This window comes from Musca domestica, unplaced genomic scaffold (genome assembly GCF_030504385.1).
Source record: "Musca domestica strain aabys unplaced genomic scaffold, Musca_domestica.polishedcontigs.V.1.1 5, whole genome shotgun sequence".
Taxonomy (NCBI): domain Eukaryota; kingdom Metazoa; phylum Arthropoda; class Insecta; order Diptera; family Muscidae; genus Musca; species Musca domestica.
The window spans coordinates 13,970,538-13,990,050 of record NW_026712346.1 but is presented as its reverse complement, the minus strand read 5'-3'; the positions used below and the strand labels follow the sequence as shown (position 1 = coordinate 13,990,050).

The window sequence follows — 19,513 nt, the reverse complement described above, 5'->3', positions numbered from 1 at the left end:
TATCAACGTCAAACGAATGCTTTTACGAGTTTATCTTGACAGGTGACAATTCTAAAGGCCGAAACAGTGACAGTTATTAACAGAAACAGAACCGTGGTTTCAGTATGAAAATACAACAGTGTTGCCACTTTTAGCTGACAACAGTTTTGTATTTTCACGCAGAAGTCAGGATTTAAACTTTGGTCTGTTTTAGTCTTAACGGATAGAATTGCATGTCTCATCTATGTAGAAAACCAAACTTCTTTAATGTTTTGTCCAAGATAATTTCGCTTGCCTTGACATTGCACCACTGTACCATAGAAATAATTAATTTATTCATTATTTTCATTACTCAGGTTCCAAGTAGCGTTTTCGATTTTGTTAAAATGAAAATTAAACGCATTTACGACATGCTAAAAATGCCACAGGGCTACCCCCTCTTTCTTTTTTCGGCAGGTACATATGTCGTATAAAAATAAATTTAAAAAAATGCAATCTGGCCAAGAATGATATCATAGCAGAAATTCGACAGCAAATAAGTAAAAACTTGAAACGCCACACAGTGGTCGAAACAAGTCTGAATTTTTGTTTTTTTTTTTAACGATGCATAAAAAAGAAGAAGCTGCAAGGGAAATTACACTTTAAGTTATTTTGAAGGGTTTCGACTTACATTCGCAATAAAATTCGCTAAAAATATCCATTGCCGGTCCTAAGTAGACGGCAAACATTTCATTACCGTTGGACATAAGTCTACTTCCCGATTTGTCTTTGGATTCTAATTTTCAGAGAGAGAGAGAGAGAGAGAGAGAGAGATGCCAAACTTTACAGCCCGCAATTTCTTCTACAGAACTAAGTTTATATTTTTATAAATTCTACTTTTATTTTCCGCCGCATTGCAATTAGCTGAAAATATTGAGCTATTCCTTAAAACAAAATCAAAGCAAAATTACTTATTTTAACCCAAGATTTTGAACTCGAAACTAGGTGTCGGCAAACGAGACAAATCATAACAAAATACGATTAGTTGTATATGTAGATGCAAGGCTTGAAACCATCTCTAATATTCGTGAGCTTAACACAGTATAATGTAGTACGTTAAACTACAAATCGCACGGTTGCGAGTTTCAATGTCAACAGCCGACAAAAGAAAAATGTGTGATATAGAAAAATTGGAGCATAATTTACCCCACAAGTACTAGAAATAGAACAAGTTCTTTTCTTTTTTTGTCAAAGTTTAGCAGCCAAAGAATGACTACCTAAAAATAATGAGTTAACTGGCTAACCGGTTAATTGGTTAGGGATCCCATTAGTTGGTAATAGCAGTTTTACTGCAACATTATCACTATCACTGAGTATGATTGCGTTGTTCAAACGGAACTAGGTCGTTCATTTGGTTCCTTAGTTTTTTTGAGCTGACTCATTCATATGACTTAATACTTCAATCGTTACTTCAGTGATATGTTCCCTCATTTTAGCGAACGAAATAAGATTTTTACACAATAACAGATATTCCCAGATTTTTGTAGCTTTTTATAGCTTTCATTTATAAAATACTCCTATACAGAATATAGCCAAAATACAGAATATCGGCAGGCACTGTTATATGCCGGCTATACCATAACGTGGACCAATATATATATATACATCAGCAGAAATGGTTCGAAAAATAAAGAAGCGACTTTCGATCAAGTCCCGCGTTGCAGTGGCCGAAAATAGGCTCATGAGCTGAACATATCGCAATATTCCATTCGGCAAATATTGAAAAATGAGCTCGGGGTAAAGCCATTGAAATTCAAAAAAGTGCAAGAATTTACACCGTGAATTGCCGAATTTGATTTTCTCCGATGAGAAAACATTCGTTGTCCAGCAGTTTGTAAACAAACAAAATGATCGTGTTTACTTGCCAAATATTCTGGAAGGTGTATTAAAGCCTTGGGCACTCAAACATTTTGGCCACAGACCTTAGACATTCCGGCAGGACTCAACACGCGCCACCCAAGGATGGTTATAAAATGAAGTTCCTCGCTTCATTTTCAGCGCACAATGGCCACCAAAATCTCCGGATACCATCCGTTGGACTATTGTGTCTGGAGTTTTTGGGAATGCAAAGTTGGCACTAAAAATACCTGAGTGTCGATCACCTCAAGCAAGCGCTTCGCCGGGAATGGGCCAAAATACCGCAGAGCAACATCTGTGCAGCGTGTGATGGTTTCATTGGCCGTTTGAAGGCCATAATTCGTGCCAAAGGTGACAAATTCAAACAAATCTAAACTTATTCTAAAATTTGATGCTATTTTCGACATTTTTGCTTTCATTCAATAAGATTTAAAAAACATGGAAAAATTATGGCGTTTGACTTTGTTGCAGTTCGTTTGTGTCACGCTGTAGTTAGGGATGTTACAAACGGAATGGCAAAGTCAAAATGATTCAATTATTCGTGTGGACATTTTCGGTCGATATGAGAGATCAATTGGATCCCATACTTTAGAAAGCACTATATCAAATTGAAGCCACTGACTAAAATACGCCATGAACGACTTCAAAAAAGTAATTGAAAAATGGAAAACTTTTCGTTTATTTATTTCTACTTTATCAACCTTAGATAATGTTCCTTATTAAAATATGATAATTTTTATACCCTCCTGCATATAGTATAGTATCATAAGTTTGTCATTTCGTTTGCAACTAATGGAAATAATGGTTACATTCCCTACAAAGTGTATATATATATATATATATATATATATATATATATATATATATACAATTCTAAAACGATTTAGCCTTGTCCGTCCGTTTGTTGTTATCAAAAAAGGTCTAAAATTTTGCACAGATCAGTCTTTTGCTGTCAAGGCAGATCAAGTGCGAAGATGAGCTATCTCGGTTCACGATGACGCTGTAAATAGGCATACGATTTTATATATTGGCAACATTTAAATTTCCCTCAGATATTCAGTACATATTTTCATGATTTTGCTAATTTCTTTTATAAAACTTTCTTCCCCTAACCGAAAATTGTCTACATAGGTCTGCGTATTTCCTCATCTCTATATAAATGAATCACTCGATATTCGACATCTAAATGCATTTAGTCAAATATTTCAATGGGCTCGTTTTTGATAATAGCCAGAATATTGTTTTTTTGTTTGGTTTCTTGAAACACTATACGGTAGTCTTAATAATAATGGATCTATTTGTACTATATATTTTTAAAATGTGTCGTTTTAAATTGATATCGTAGGAAATATATGTAGAAGGCATACAAAAATAATAAAAAAAAAATATTAAAAGTTCGACCCCGTTTCCCGCCTACCGCCTCCCACTTATATACTTTTCTATTTGTTATCTTAAAATCAATATTCAACAAAGCATTACTTTTCAACTTTTTCGAAATAAATGTCATTTTATTTATAATTTGCATATGGATTTTGCAAACATTTACAACAGAAAATGATTTCTAAATTTTTTACATTGACCATTACCATAATTTAAACTTGTCCACTTATGGAAGACAAACAGTGAAGATTTATGGAGCAAAGTTCAATGATTATGCAACCATTCGATGCAGTCGTCGCAAGTGCAGCAAACGCCACTTTCAGATAACAACAAACCAGACATGCGGCATGTTTTATTGGCACTGAGATTCTAAAACCTGGTTGCGACAAGCACGAATTACCAGGGGTAACAAAAAAGAAACAACAACAAATCGCAACATCTGGTGCGAAACTACTCACTTGTGATTCACCATTTCACTTTATGACTGTCAAAATGACATTGTCTGGAAATTTCCTATTTTGACTTGAATTAAAGAAATAAATATTTCAAGTGTGGGCCAATGTTTGAAGAATCACATCATTCGGACAATTTCATCTTAAATTTATGTCACCTGACAAACAAATAAATGGCCATATAGGAAATCCAAATAAGCCATTTATGTCTCGATAAGTAACAGATTTACTGTCACATAAGAAATAAACAATTCTTCAAAAATATTGAGAGCATGACTACAAAATGTGATCACATTGAGAAAAAAAATGATAACAACAACCGATAAATATTTTTTTCACAATTCAATTCAAAACAGCAGGGGTTGAAAATATAGCAAACTTTTTCGGTTTCATAAAAAATCTAAAATGGTCAAATATTTCATTGTTCGACACAAACGCTTAGATGTTTTTAAATACTGGGGAGATAAGCTTTTCAAAAAGTGGAAAAAAGATTCTCTAAAAATACTTTTCCGGGAAGGTTCAAACAATGCACCGTATAAACCATTCGAAAAACATAGGTTTGAAGGCGGTGATAATGACAGCAAAGATTTGGTAGTCGCATGAGTCACTCCGATTTACCATTAAAAAGTACATAATTGTCTACCGTATTTTTCACCTTACCAAATAATGAGTTTCGCCATCCAATGGGCTATAGTATTGGGTAGTTTCTCTCCCCGTACTTTCCGCAAGTACTTCCATCCACTGTCCATGTCAGAATAAGGAAAAGTTTTATGAGAAGATATTGCAAAAATCGCGTTATCAAATAATAGATTTACCTATTAATTAATTTTGTTATTAGAAGCCATCCACTAATCACCTAACAATTTATTAAAAATGAGCATGCCATAGGAAGAAAGAAGTTAGAAAAGGACTGATACAACAAAAATCGATAAATAGCCAGCAAAATCTCATACTACCAAATAAGGAATTTCCTCTCCAGTTTTGGCAGTTTTAACTTTTACAAACCCGGTATTTTTATAGTGGTATGTCACCTGAAATAAGTAGTTACACTTTTTGGTTTTGCCCGCTATTGGCATTAAATATTTCAACCTACTGGTAATGCAGGAGGTAATTCGACAGCATATACTGTTAATGGATTATTCGGCTGTCAATTGTAAGGGAATAACCATCAAGGTGTATGTACCCTGTTCGACACAACTGCATTACCACTAGGCCAATAATTGTAATAAATTTATACCCTCTGCATAACCAGTAAGCCAAAAAATAATATAAAATTCATATAAAATTTTAAATGTTCGATTGCAAAACCAACACTCGCTGGTTCGACGAGATTTCCGATGCACAAACAATCAATGCAATATGGGGCCAATGGCACGTTTTTGAGGCCCCACCATATTACACTTTTTGCTGTTAATATAATGTTATTTTGTTTTCGAGGGTGTTATGCACATATATCCATTATTATACCCTCCACCATAGTATGGAGGGTACATTAAGTTTGTCATTCCGTTTATTCCGAAATATACATTTTAGACCCCACACAGAATATATATTCTTGATCAGCATAAAATTCTATGTCGATTTAGCGATATCGGTGTCTGTGCGTCTGTGGAAATAAATGATAAAATTTTACTCAAATGCAGGACTTTTGGTATTGAAAATTGGCCACGAAGGTTTACTTTGTAGTATAGCCCCCCTCCCTATATTCGGTATTTTGATGATTTTAGCGACATTATTCACCGGAATTGTTAAATATGTGGTATGTGAAGTTCGAAATGCATAGTACAGCCTAAGACAGAAAATTGTCTGTGCAGGTCCACATCTACGGATAGCCCCCATATAACGGTACCTCCCGATATTCGATACTTTGTTGATTTTAGTGACATAATTCACCGGAATTGTTTCAAATTTGGTATTGGAAGTTCGTAATGGATACTACAGCCTATTGCAGAAAATCAAAATGGAGCACAAATTCAATTTCAGTAAAATGTTTAATAGGCTCTTAAGTAAGAACATGCACACAGGTAGTGCATTACCTTAAAAAGCGGGCAAATTACTTGCGGCTCTTGCTAAACGCTGCCTTTCCGCGCCATGGCACAACTCACAAAAGTTGCTGCTGTTTCTAAAAATCTCAATCCAGCTTTGCTTTTTTATTTTCCGCAGCTGTCTAACCAAACCACAAAAAACGTGGGATTTTCGATACAAACATATATGTACAACTGTTTTTAATTACTTTTGTGTCACAATCAGAATTTAATTTCGTTTTTTTTTTCCTTTTTTTTGCTTCGCGTTGCTAAATGCCAAAACTTGTTTTTTGGTCATAATAAATTCATTAAATATTATTTATCTACAGAAATTTCAAATATAATATCCGAATTCATGCATAATGCAAAAAATATGTATTTTTTTCAAATAGCAAAACTGGAAGTTGAGCACAAAAATAAATATAAAAAAACTCTGCATTACTTAATGTCTATACAAATAACGTCAGAATGTACCGAACACAGACAGAATGTGTTTCTATGAACTTTGTCAAGACATTTGATATAGCGCTCGTGTCTTTACATCAAAATTGAACTAACCTTAAAATGTCAGTTGTAATTGTTTTTGTTGTTGCTGTGTAAATAATAATTTGCAAATAATATCAAATTTTTGTTATTATTGCCATTACTGGAGTAAACTCAAGGGTGATGACGTATGCACATGCGAACAAACTGAGACCAATAAATTTTGAAAGCAATTCTTTCCCTCTTTGATTATACCAACAGTCATTAATGTTGACCTAAGGACGACACATTCAAATCAAAATTATTTATTTGGCCACATAAACCACTTTGAGCATTACAAGGTTAGGTACGCACCTTATACATTATCAGTAATATCAACCATGTCAACTTTACGACTTATGCATTCGAATACTCTTTACCAAACAATGAGTGCATGTCCAACTTCAACACCTAAGATTGCATGTTGGAATCTTTGCCCACAACTGTCTATTGATATTAATAATACGAAGTTTGGGCCCTGAAAAAATCGCTAATTCATTTATTTGTTCCCTTTGTAGGCAAGATTCAAGAAGACATCCATCTTCAAGATAGATTTAATATTGAAATTAATATTGGGATGCGGAAAAATTGAAGATAATAGTGGAATCAATGCGCATTTTGCGGAGAAGGTACCAAAAGTAGGGAACCTAAGATTTTGCAAAATATTTGATAGTTTGCGTGGAAGATACACAAGAAATGGACGCACATATTCCATCTTTACACAATACCTAATGTTAGTGGAAATATTGAAATGTGTGATCTGTAACTTTTATGGGAAAGGTACGAGGCGATTGACTTTTTGTTGTCTATCTTTAAATCTGACTTAATTCTGATAGAAATATTGCAATGTGCGAAATTTCAACTAAATCGTACACTTCCTTCGCTTTCTTTAGGATAAATAAATACTTTTAAAAATGTTGACCGTTTGTGTAGGAGATACCACAAAGAATGGGTCAATATATCCATCTTCAGACTACAAAGAATATTGAATGAAATTATAGAATGGACAAAGTTTGAAAAAATCTTGGAGGTTTTTCTAACTGCAGGAGAGATATTAGTTTGTTAGTTATGCAACAAAAATTTTGAGTTTTAGGTTTCCATCCAAGCAACAGTGTTTGGCAAAATTATAAATTGGAGTTTTCAAATAATCTTCTAAGAAAAATTCCCAAAAACTGGTCTAGACATGATACTAGATTATGAAGTTCGTCATGAGAGGTAAAAAAATATTTATATTTTGCTGGGAATATTTCAAACATTTTCAAATTCCTTTATAACCTGGCACAGATGTCGTGGAAAACTTTTTATGATCAACCACGGTCAAAAAAACAAATAACAACTATTGCATCAATAATTTACGATGAAAGATAAATGAAATGGAACTGCAACTCTCTCCTCCAGCTATTTTCACCCACACCCACACTCGTAAATAAAAACATCATCATCGTCAAATAAATGAAAAGCATTCCCCATTTATGGTTGTCAGTAAATATTGTCAATGTCTCTCTTTTAAAAATACTTTGGCGCACCAGATGATAAGAAGATGACTCTGTCAAATGTGGCTAGACGAGACAGACGGGGTAGAGGGATAGAGGGACATGGTGTTGTTGTTCTTCTTGTTTGTCATCATTCTTCCATGAACTGGAATGTTATCAGTCCGAGCCCCTGTAAATGAGAACGTTGGCAGCAATCTACGTCGATTGGGGTAGCGGACAGATCGTATTATGCAATTTTGCTTCCAACGAACCAAAACCGGAGCAATGATAGGCACATAGCATGGCACAAAGACGTCACAATAGCTGTCACTTTTCTTTGGAATGCCCACACTCGTCATATCACCGCTCTGTTGATATGACACACATATAACCCGAAAAATGTAACCGATTTAGATTTTCGGTATTCTTTATTTTTATCACTTTTTTTATTAAATAATATTAATTTAATTTCTTTTTTAATTTGCTTTCTTTTGTTTGTTTCACTTGGAATGTAAATGAGTAGAAATGCATTTTGTTTTGTGATTTTATTCCATTTATTTTCCGTTTTAATTTCAATTTTACCAAACAAAACAAAATGTTAACCGCACACCGGGAGAAAGAGCGATTCGCCACGAACTTTGAGAATTTGCATTTTTTGTTTTTTTTTTTTTAGTTAGCCAAGTATTGCATACAAAATAAAATTTAGGTGAGCACACGTTAATCATATAGGAAACAAAACACAATAGAATTTACCGCTGGTGCTCAGGTTGACGTGTGCTCTTTGGCTCAAAAAAGATACTAGAACGGAAGAAAACAAACGGTTTTTGTTGTCACCTAAAGGCTCGCAGAGGAACAACCAAAAGCAAGCTGTTCCCCACACATACGCTCGCTCTTCTCAAAACACTGAGATGACGAGGACGACGGCGGCAATGATAGTAATGTGACGGACGAAAGATAGATAGGTGGATGGATGGACGGATGGATATACAAACAAATCTGCGAAACCAAAATCACATAGAAATCGTAAAATTTTAAAATAAAATATTAAAAAGGCGATCACGACAACGATTCGATTCGACCAATTTTCGTAAAAGCGCAATGCACGACTAATTCGAGCGATTATTTAGCTAGCCGGATAGTGTTATTGTTGTCATCGTCATCATCATCATCATCTTCTCGCGCACGTTGCTGTGGACGTCGGGTTGCCACTGCCGACGACTTCGCAGCCAACGTGTTTATAATGCGGATGAAAAGTGTTTTGGGATGACTGAATAAACCAACAGAAAGATAAATGAATAGACAGAACACCAACAACCGGCAAACACGACGTCTTGGCCGTTTAAACACTCGAACAAACGAATGAACAATGCACGACAACGGCTAAGGCAATGTTCGATAAGGAAAATCTAATCGACTAAAACAAAATCAAAGAAACTCTTGATGAACGTAAATATCCAATGTGGAGGCAGAGCTCTGTGTTGATGCCAAGAAAATCGGAAGTCGCTGGTAGCGTTGTTGCCACTGCTTCCAGGGAGAATTTACTTTGACGTTGGCTTTGTGTGGGCAAGCAAACACAATACTTGGGGCAAATAGCGTAGCGCAGAGAGAGAGAGAGAGAGAGAGGTGAACACTGTGTGGAAAAACTTTCTTCTCAGCCCACCAGTTGCTGCTGCTACAGATATGCCGTCAAGCAGTCTATATGCGCCTGCGCAAATTTTAGATACCAATGAAAATAGTATATTTTTCGATTATTTGAATCCATAATTATGACCTAGATTTTCTAACCCATTTGACACTCACATTTTTCTCACATTTTTGCCTTTAATTATTTGCATAGAATGACAAACTTGACAATTTCCCATTGCAACTTACATACACACATATTTATAGGAAATTTTTAATGAAAGTTAATCAACAACAAGCTTCATGGTGTCAATTGATCCCACAATATAGGCATGCTTTCAACTACCAATTGAGTCGGTCGGCCGGACAGACGAAGGCACTCACTGTACAGCAGCCTTTATGGCTTATAATTTGAGCGTTGTGGCAGTCAACGTTCATAATTGTTTCTCTCACGACGACTTTTAAGACATTAATATGTTGCAGCAAATAATTGAACCACACTAAGCTGTAGAGAAAACGGCAAAAGAATTTGACTCATAATGAAGACACGTCAATTATGGTTGCGGGTGAAAGAGGATCTCGAAAAAGTCTCGAATTACATCGACACACGGTTTTCCTGCATGCAGCTTGTCCATAACAAGCGAGCATACACATGTATTGCCGTTGTTGTAGTTCTTGTTGGTGTGAATGATTTTTGATTGTGCGGTTACTCGATACATTGGCATTCCTCATAATTGGTGCGTTCCCCTACCACAACAAACCCCCACAATTCTTTAAGCCCACCCACATCCTCGCTGTTCATGTTTCGAACATGGTTATCCATCTGGCCCACTTAAGTGAAATTGTATCTATTTATTGTTAAGTGGTTAAATGAATAACTCCTTTATCTGATCGCTGAGGAATTGTGAAGATGAAAGCCTACAAATTGATTATTTGTGGAGCTGCTGGCAGGCAATAGGAAGACAATGGAAATGATTATTTTAACAATGCATTGCATTTTAAACAAATGAAAGGTGGTTCATTGTTGCGCTAAGTAATCAAAGGTCTATGAATTCGAAGACACACCCCCTCTTTTTAGAGAAAACTTGTAGGAAAATGTTCTAAAAGACAATTTGAATTCATTAATGAAATAGATATCCAAATAAAAAACATGTAGATCTAATTATATAACTCTTCACAGAATATAGGTTCGGTAATTCCAAGGCCCAAAATTACAAATGCAAAGTTTTCAAAATGTCTGAAACGTGAATAATTTATACAAGCATGGAAAAAATGTTTGTCGTTGCAAAATTGTCAGGCTTAATCCCATTATTGTTGTTTTTACAAAAACAACGTTTGTTTATTAGTGCGGAAAGATGGTAATGTTTACCAAAAATATCTTAATAAATTGGGTTGAAACTGGAACTATCAACTTTCTCGATATTGACAAATTCCTACCGTCGGTGTGGGTATTTGGGGGGAATGTACATTGTACACTTTTTATTTTTAGTTGTAGCAAAAACTCCCTTCAAAAATTGTTAGAATAGTTCAACTTGTTGGTTAAAGTGTTGTATAAAGTTATATAAAGTTAAAGTTATCCAATTTGAAGGAGTTTAAAGATTTAGTAATAATTTTTTACTAAAAAAATTAAGAACAAAAATAAATTTGCCAAATTATATTGAAATCGGTTCAGATTTGGATATAGCTCCCACATATATATTCAATGAAATTGGCAAGGTGTGACGGGATTTTGATTAGAAAGGAATTAGTCAAATTATATTAAAATCGGAAAAAAAAATAATTAAAAATAATTATGTTAATGCGTTCAAGCGTTTTTTCAATTTGATTAACTTTATTGACGATTTTTTGGAAATTGCAGGCGGGTTACATTGAGTTGTAGTACCGAATTTAAAATCGCTAGGAAATAACGAAAAGAGCGACTATTTCATTGCAAAACATTGTAAAATCGAGAAAAAATTTTCAATGGAATCTAATTTCCATTGATGCCTTTATTTGGCATCAATTTTTCGAAAATTTTCGAAGTTGCACCCATATAAATGTATCTACTGATTTTACCACATTTCCCAATCGATTTGGCTAAAAATGTTTAGTTAGGCCACTTTGGAAGTAGAGAATCATCCTCCGCCATATGTCTTTGTGTTAATTACTTTGCACCTCAATTACACAAATAATCGAAACTCTAGGCATTGTGTAAAAATTAACAGAACTAACTTTCTTTTCGTACCAAAAAAAATCTTTTAAACAGAATAATTCCCATTTCTACAGTGTTCTTTAATTATGTGGTTTGTTTTGAATACTCATTCATTCGTTCTTTTATACCTCTAATGATGCCATATTAACACCGAATAATGAGACTTTCGTAGTACACCAAATCGTACGGAATCTGAAGAAGCTAAATCAAAAACGACCGATTTTGAATTAAGGAATTCAAACCATTCCGATTCGATGCCTGTATATAAAGTCCGAATTTACACAACTCTGCAAGCCAAGAGACTTTTCTTTTCTCAACAATGTGTTACTTTTAGCAGAGCATTAATGTCTTTCAGGTCAGGTGTAGTGATCTATAGAAGTTTTTGGGACCGTGCATGACCTTATGGGCTAGGTTACTGCTTTAATTGAAAATAAATAAAAAAACAAAAATAGGTACCCGCAACAAAAAAAAAAGCAAACATTTTTGGAAAAAGAATTTCCAATCTTTTCGAATTAATGTGTTGTAGTTCATATCTTGAAAAAAAAAAAAAAACAAGTTGAACACTGGCCGCAGAGACTTTAGTACACTGAAAGAAAAATGCTTCGTAGTGTCAATTAACCGGTTTCGTTGATTTTTTTCATTGATGCAATGAAAAGCTACGTTAATATAATAAATGTTTTGTTCATGCAATGAAAACTTACGTTGCTTTTAAATTTAATGATTTTGGGTTTCATTGAATATATGAAACTGATTTCATTAATGTTACGAAACTAATTATTTTTACGAAATTCACTAAAAAATATGAATATAAAATGATATATTAACACGATGTCTGATACAAACAAGCACGCCACCAAAGTATAATTTGTGAGAATTGTTATATTTAAATGTGTGCACCAATTTAACGAAAATGAATAAAACGTTATAGAGTTCGAGTTTTGCCTTATTAAGGCGAAGATCATATGTTTTATGATTTAAGTGTTTGTTTTCTCTTTCGAGACGAGCTTAATGATCTGAAATTTGCAGTGAAAAGGAAAGCCAGATAGACACTATCACACACTCACCACTATGCGACGCGTTTCGCCGTTGGTTAAGCGGCTCATCAGGCATATTTGATGTGGATGATGACTTACAAGGGCCGTTCTCTGGAAAGTAGTATATATTTCGAACTTATTGCAAATTAGCATATGCGAATTATACACTAGAAACTCTTCAGGTTCGACTCAAGTTCTATTGGCAGATCTTTTTCACAGCAACGTTTTTGTTTTTGTAGTGATGGATTTTTTGTCCACAACAACTACATTGCTTCCAATGCATACACTTGTTTTAGTGCTGCTTTAGGAAGACGGGTTAATGGCTCTGAACGTAGAGACGGCAACTTCTAGTTGGCTGCACACAGAGGTCCGCGGTTCAAATCCCGTTCTAGGCCAAACAAATGATGCATTGAAAATGTCATCTCAATTGGAAAATATCGGCGACCTGCATTTTTTTCATAAAAATACATGGACAGACGGTCAGACTTGCTGGCATTCATAAACCGACTCAGAATGTAATTTTTAAAGAAAGTTATAAAGGGGTTTTCTCGCGTATTTCTTACAAACAAATGCGCAACGACAAAATACCCTGTACCACAGTGTGGTGTAGGTATTAAGAAGTAAAAAACAGCAAAGTGACCGAAATTTTAATATCCTCCACCATTTTGAAGAATATCGAAAAAGTTTAAAAATCCGTCGAAAAATACATTTAAATTAAAACCGTTATATGGGGATACGAAGATCTCGATCTGCAAAAGTATTTTTTTTTTTGTCATACGCATTAGTACGAATTTCGAATACGAAATTTGAAGCAATTCCATTGAAAAATGTGGCTATACGAAGACATGGACCTATATCAACAATGTTCCGCCACAGAAGCTAGAACCCATTACGAACTACAAATACCATTTTTTGGACAAATCTGTGGAAAAATAATCAAAATACCGAATATCGGGAGGTACCGTTATATGGGTGATACACGATATCGTGGATCTATATAGCCCATCTTCGTACCTGACCTGCCTGCCTGAATAAGTTTCTTTACATTCACGAAACTTTTTCATTTTGATAATGAATGTTTTTCACCGCATTAAAGAATATCTTTCATTGTATTAATGAAGAAAAGTTGTTGCATTGATGAATGTGTTTGACGGAATCAATGAAGAATTTTCATAATATTAATGAACAATTTCGTTAATTTTACATTAATGAAACTCAATGAAACGTTTTTCATTCATTCAATGAACCTCTACGTTGGTTCAAAATCAATAACAAATTTCATTGACGGAACGTAGGATTTCATTTATGGTATGAAGATTTTTCTTTCAGTGTATTATGGTATGAAATTAATGAATAAATAAACAAATAAAACTAATATTATAACGGGATAAACCAAAAGTACGTTCGAGAAGATCAATGTACGTATTTTAATGTTTATACACATTGATATAATTCATTGTCCAAAGATAGATCTTAAAATAGTTGCTTCTAAACTTTATAATACCTTCCGCTGTTTTGTTAACACCCGTACAGCAATTGTCATACAATCCTATTTGTACTTGGTGCATAAAATCCAGAGGGTAGCAGTGGACGCTACCTGGCGTGGAAAGTTTCAAACATTTTAATTTCTACAATTTTATAAATGGTGAAATTTCCTATTTTAATAACCCAAACCCAAGAGTAACACATAATCTTTGGCACACTGTGATATGAACAGAATTTGCCTGCAAGATAGAGTTGCGAAGAGTAACCCCAAAACAACAAATAAATAATGTAAATGTATTTATTCATTTGTACAATCAAATATATTCAGAAAATATTATGCTCTTTTAAGTTTTTAAAAAATTTGCAAATTTAGTAAAAAAAAACGGTGAATTTCTTTCCAAGCACTAATTTTTACATTTTATTTATGTATTTTTGTATAAATGTTATGACTAAAAAAATATATTATTTCGTATCATTTTACAGTAGCCAAAGATTCACATACTTATCTGAAGAGATAAGAATGAAAAAATAAACTATTGCACTTCTGAAATACTACCTACTGGAAGTTGGTTTAGCGACAGTAGCATCAGTAACGTAATAGATACTCAAAGTAAACACATTTTCGTGACTTCCAATTTCATCGTTTAGGAAACTTCCAGAAGTGAAGAAAGCATTACGCCAGGTAGTATCTTAGAAGTGGAACAGTTTTTAAGTCATTCTTATATTTTTGGATAAGAATGTGATTGTATCTTTCCTATCAGGAATCGCTTTGAAGTGAAGTTTTCATCACCCAGGCTATTAAAAATGTTTGCGGGGAAGTCTGTGTTTGTAGGAGTGAGATAAGTAAGGGGAATGGAAAAAAATTGCTCGTACTGGCAATTCCTTTTGTTTTTTATTTGTACTAAGGGGTATATCAGTAGTGGTATTCTGAAACTTAAATTTTGATGAAATCGACAAATATCGTTAGTTTCCGAAGTTATAAGCATTTTAATTTTAGCGATTTTTGTCCATAAAATTTTTGATTAGTAGTTTTGCACTATTGTGATTTAATTTTCAAACGATTTACAAAAAACTTACCATTATTACTATTATTTATTTATTTTTGATAGCTAGTTAGAATAAGTGTACCAGTAATAGACACTTTTAGGATTTTCGCGTTTTCAATCGTTCACCATTCTAAGTGGAAGTTTTCAATGATTAAAAAGTTAATTTATTCAGATTCGATTTTTTTAGCTTTTGCAATCTATATATATAAAAATCAATTGTTGTTCGTTGGTAATGGAATCAGTTGAGAACGGCTGAACCGATTTGCATAATTTCTTGTACAAACGTTCGTAATACCCCGAGTTAGGTTTTTAAAGAATAAAATATTGGCCACGCCTACTTTTACGCCCACTATTTCGATTTATATCCTTATATTTGCCAAATAATGAAGATATCGGTTTTAAAATTATTACATGACATACTGTAGACTTTCCCTCCAATCCTAAGTATTTATTTGGGGGCTGAGGAACTTGCCACGCCTACTTTTTAATCTATATACAAACTAATTGTTGTTCGTTGGTAATTGAATCAGTTGAGACCGGCAGGAACTATTTGGATATTTTTATTAAATGTTCGTCCTACCCCGATTTAGGTTTTTATGCAAAGAAAAAGTGACCACGCCCAATTTTGCGCCCATTTTTTCGATTTATCGAAAATCCTAATATTTGTCAAAATCATGAAGATATCTGTTCCACAGTTAGTATACGTAGTATTGACGCTCTCTTTCGGTTTTTTTCGATTTGTAAATAAAAATCCCAAAAGAGGAGTTACTGGATCTAAAGAGTCCATTTTATATAGCTTAACCATACACAAAGGTCCGCAAATACTTTGCCCTATACTACGGAAAAGTAACGACAAAATTTTAAATTTGACACAGTCCTAAGGGTTACATGAGGAATCATTTGTTCAAAATATGTGTCAGGTTGGTCTACATTGTAATATAGCCCCTTTCAAATTCCTCAAATGTTGCTATTAACAGGGTCTTGGTCACATTTTTCAATTGATTTTGCCCTTATTTGGCATCTAGCTTCTGGTAGAAGTCCTCTTCGCGGAAATTTTTAATGTCAATGTTTCGAAAAAGGGCTCATATAAAAGTACCTCATGATTTTACCTTTTTCGAGGGTTTTGATTATATTTTTGATTGATTTGTGTGTGTACTTTGGGCGTAGAGAACCATCTTACATGGGCCTATTGTAAACAGTTAATTTATACGTTTTAATATATATGCTATATTATTTATGTTTTTAACTCTAAAAATAAAACCTCTCACTTAAAAATAGAATCAGGTTTTTTGAAAGACGTATTTATTTCTATTTAGTCGAGTCATCATTTATACAAAAAATTTTGCCCCTTATGTGAGCCAGATTTGTGAATTATTATGCTTTAAAAACTATGCATTAAAGACTAAAACTACGGGCCTGCAACGCGGATTGGGCCAGCTAGTAATAAATAAATTTTTAATAACTTTTTATTACATTTCATAAATTTGGAGTTTTATTAAAATAATGTTTTTTGCCAGTCGACAGCACCACTTGCCAATTGTCGGTATGACATACTCCAACAGTCGGCATAACGATTTTTTTGTAAGGATAATTAATAATAATAAGAAATTAATTTATTAAAATATTATATTTTTGTTAAACTGATTCGACATCTTTAATGAACTTTTCTTAAGAACATGGATTGTCCCGTTCATACTGAGGACCTTCATAGACAAAAATTTAATTTTTATTAGAATAAACCATTTTTACTTAGCGAAATTGTATATTCGAAGCAAACCAAAATTTATGTATAATGATTTGGTGTATTGTTATTTGAGTTTGGAAAAAATCAACAAAATATTATTTTTAGCTCTGATATATGGGAACCTCTTTGCAAAACTGAGTAAATTAACTATATCATTGAGTTTACGCGTCCCCGAACTACACCAAATGCCTACATGGGGTTAAGTCTTCCCAATGCTGTCACAGGGAGCCAAAATTTACATCGATTTTTAATCAACCAGCGATGCACTTTTTTATTGTTTTCGAAAAATGAGAAATGCATGAGGATATTTTATGCGTTGTCTTGTTTTGTGTGTGCATATTTACCTTGCCATTAATGGTGTCGAAGACTCCATCATATTAGTCATCTTCAAGGATTGTCAAAGAAAAACTCAAAAAAAAAAAAAACAACAAAGAAATTCTTGAGGAATTTCAAAAGTGACACCATACTCGCTAACCGGTGGGACGGACCAGGGCGATAACAAAAGGTAAATTTGTTGTGACTGCATGCACATAATCTCAAAACGATGAACGGGATAAGTGGTGGCATGAAAAATATTATCAGCAGCAATAAGAACAAAAATGAGTAATGCACAAGATAAGGGTTTCTGTTGGGTGATTATAGCCACCGATTTTAGTTAAAAAAGGCATTTCCCAACCAAGGGTTAATGGGAATAATGACATCTGACATGGGTTAATTTGTAGCAGATACACAGAAGAAGACAAACGTTAGAAAACAAATGAACGAATACGATCATGACAAGAACAAGGAGAATAGAGATACAAAGCAATAGAGAGGGAGATCGAAAAAAAGATAAAAGATACATTTTGAGAGTCAGATACAATAATTGTTTTGTTTTACTTTGCATATGATGACGTGAGATTGGGAGTGGATCACGGCGTGTGAGAGTGTGAGTAGCTTGATGCCCAGATTGTCTGTAGGTATGTGTCCAAGAAAATTAACTTAAATTTATTACTTTTGTTTTTTCATTTGTATGAATGTTTTTTGGCTCCATTTACTGATGGCCCTGAAAAAAGTTTTCAAGCAGAAATCATCCATATCTTATTAGAAACTAGAGCACAAATATACAATAGCAACAGATAGATAGTCGTGGTGTTTGTTTGAAAAGAAAAACACCGGTCTTCTATTTTTTGGAAAACGCAAAACCCCACCCTCCCCTGCAAATGAGGGCAGAACAAAGGTACATTTTCATCACACCACTTACCCAAATCCTCCATTTTCAGCAATTGGAACTTCTATCCGGTTTCCTGAGAAGACGTTATTGCTTCTAGTGACACTGAAAGCTTTCCACAAGAGATGTAGAGAATTCTTATAATATTTAGTTCAATTAATTTCGTTTTTAAACTTTTTTCACTCTTAAAAGGTCTGCCTTATTTTTCAGCTATTCCACGCACACAATTTTCTCCACGATTGATTGAATTAAAATTTATGGAATTAAACGCTCGCGTACCTAAGAGATTTGTTCGAGTTGAAGTTACGGCCGCCGACGACCATGAAACGAATTCCGAGTTCGTCTCTGATTCACGTTAATTTGGAATTTAAAAATGATTTCTTATTTCTGTTGTTTCTTGTTTTCTGTGTATGTCGCCGATGGCCCCAACACCTCCTCAGCCCCCCTATGATAAAAAAAGTAAGGCAGACAAAAACAAAATCGAACAACAACAACGATGACGACCAGGCAGAAAAATAAACAAACACAAAGAAATATGGAATGAGAAATGTCAAAACTGGGAGCACAGATATCGATTTTCACGTAATCGATTGGTTGGGTTTTTGAAGAGTCATGGCAACACATTGGATTGTAAGTAATCAAAATGTGGCTACGTTGATACCATGTTCACATTAGAAATTGAACGAAGATGTTAACACTCCATTCCATTGGTTTGATTTCACAATGAGATGCTGTCAAAAATATATAATTTAAAAAAAAATGGAAACATATGATTGCACAAGTTCACCTTCTGAATGCTACTGTGGTTGCAGTCTAGTTTTCTGTTCCAGTACCTGCAAGAATCTAGTAGTTTTCCAATTTTCCTCGATATTATTAAGGGAAAAAACTTTTACATTCTTGAGGACCCACGGATTTCACCCGCATTGTAGAAGTGCTTACAATTGTGAATGAAACCTTCAAAAAACGTAAACAAAAATGTTGACAGTTTTTCAAACATAATTCCTGTGTTCCAGAACCTGCAAGAATCTACAATTTTTATAACTTTTCGATATCGTAAAGGGAAAAATCAGTTATCCTAGTAAAAACTTTACATTCTTGCAGTTCCGGAACGGACCAAATGGTAGTTTTTTGCTGTGTTTACACGACTTGTTTATTGGCCCTTACAGTACAAACGGGTTAATCCACTGGATTTGGATTAAAATTGTCATATACATTATTTATACTTCAAATAAATCCTCTTGAAGTAGGTTAAACCTGCAAAAAGTTCTAACATAAACATGACATTAGTCTTAGTATATTAGAATAAAATGGTAAGGTAGAGCAACGAGCTGATTACAAATTTTTCTAAGTTTGTATTTATTGTTTTGAAAAATAAAAGCAAAATATTCTCGAACATTGCGGGACGCTCATTAAAGCTATTCGCCAGTTTTGCCATGGAATTAAAAGATCGAACTG

General features: G+C 34.0%; 1 protein-coding gene and 1 long non-coding RNA gene across 2 annotated transcripts in view; one reads left to right on the top strand and one right to left on the bottom strand.

The window, feature by feature from the left end:
* The window catches only part of LOC101900781 (leupaxin), an 84,052-nt gene extending 65,777 nt beyond the window's left edge, over positions 1-18,275 (bottom strand). Inside the window, exon 1 of the mRNA XM_005179104.4 lies at positions 18,092-18,275. Within this exon, the coding sequence (XP_005179161.1) occupies positions 18,092-18,104 (13 nt within the window). The 5' untranslated portion in view covers positions 18,105-18,275. The remainder of the gene's footprint in view (positions 1-18,091) is intronic.
* LOC131804856 (uncharacterized) lies at positions 17,348-18,432 on the top strand. Its single transcript, XR_009343366.1, has 2 exons — positions 17,348-18,067; positions 18,269-18,432. It is a non-coding gene; the product is annotated as an uncharacterized LOC131804856 (long non-coding RNA).
* The last annotated feature ends 1,081 nt before the right edge of the window (positions 18,433-19,513 follow it).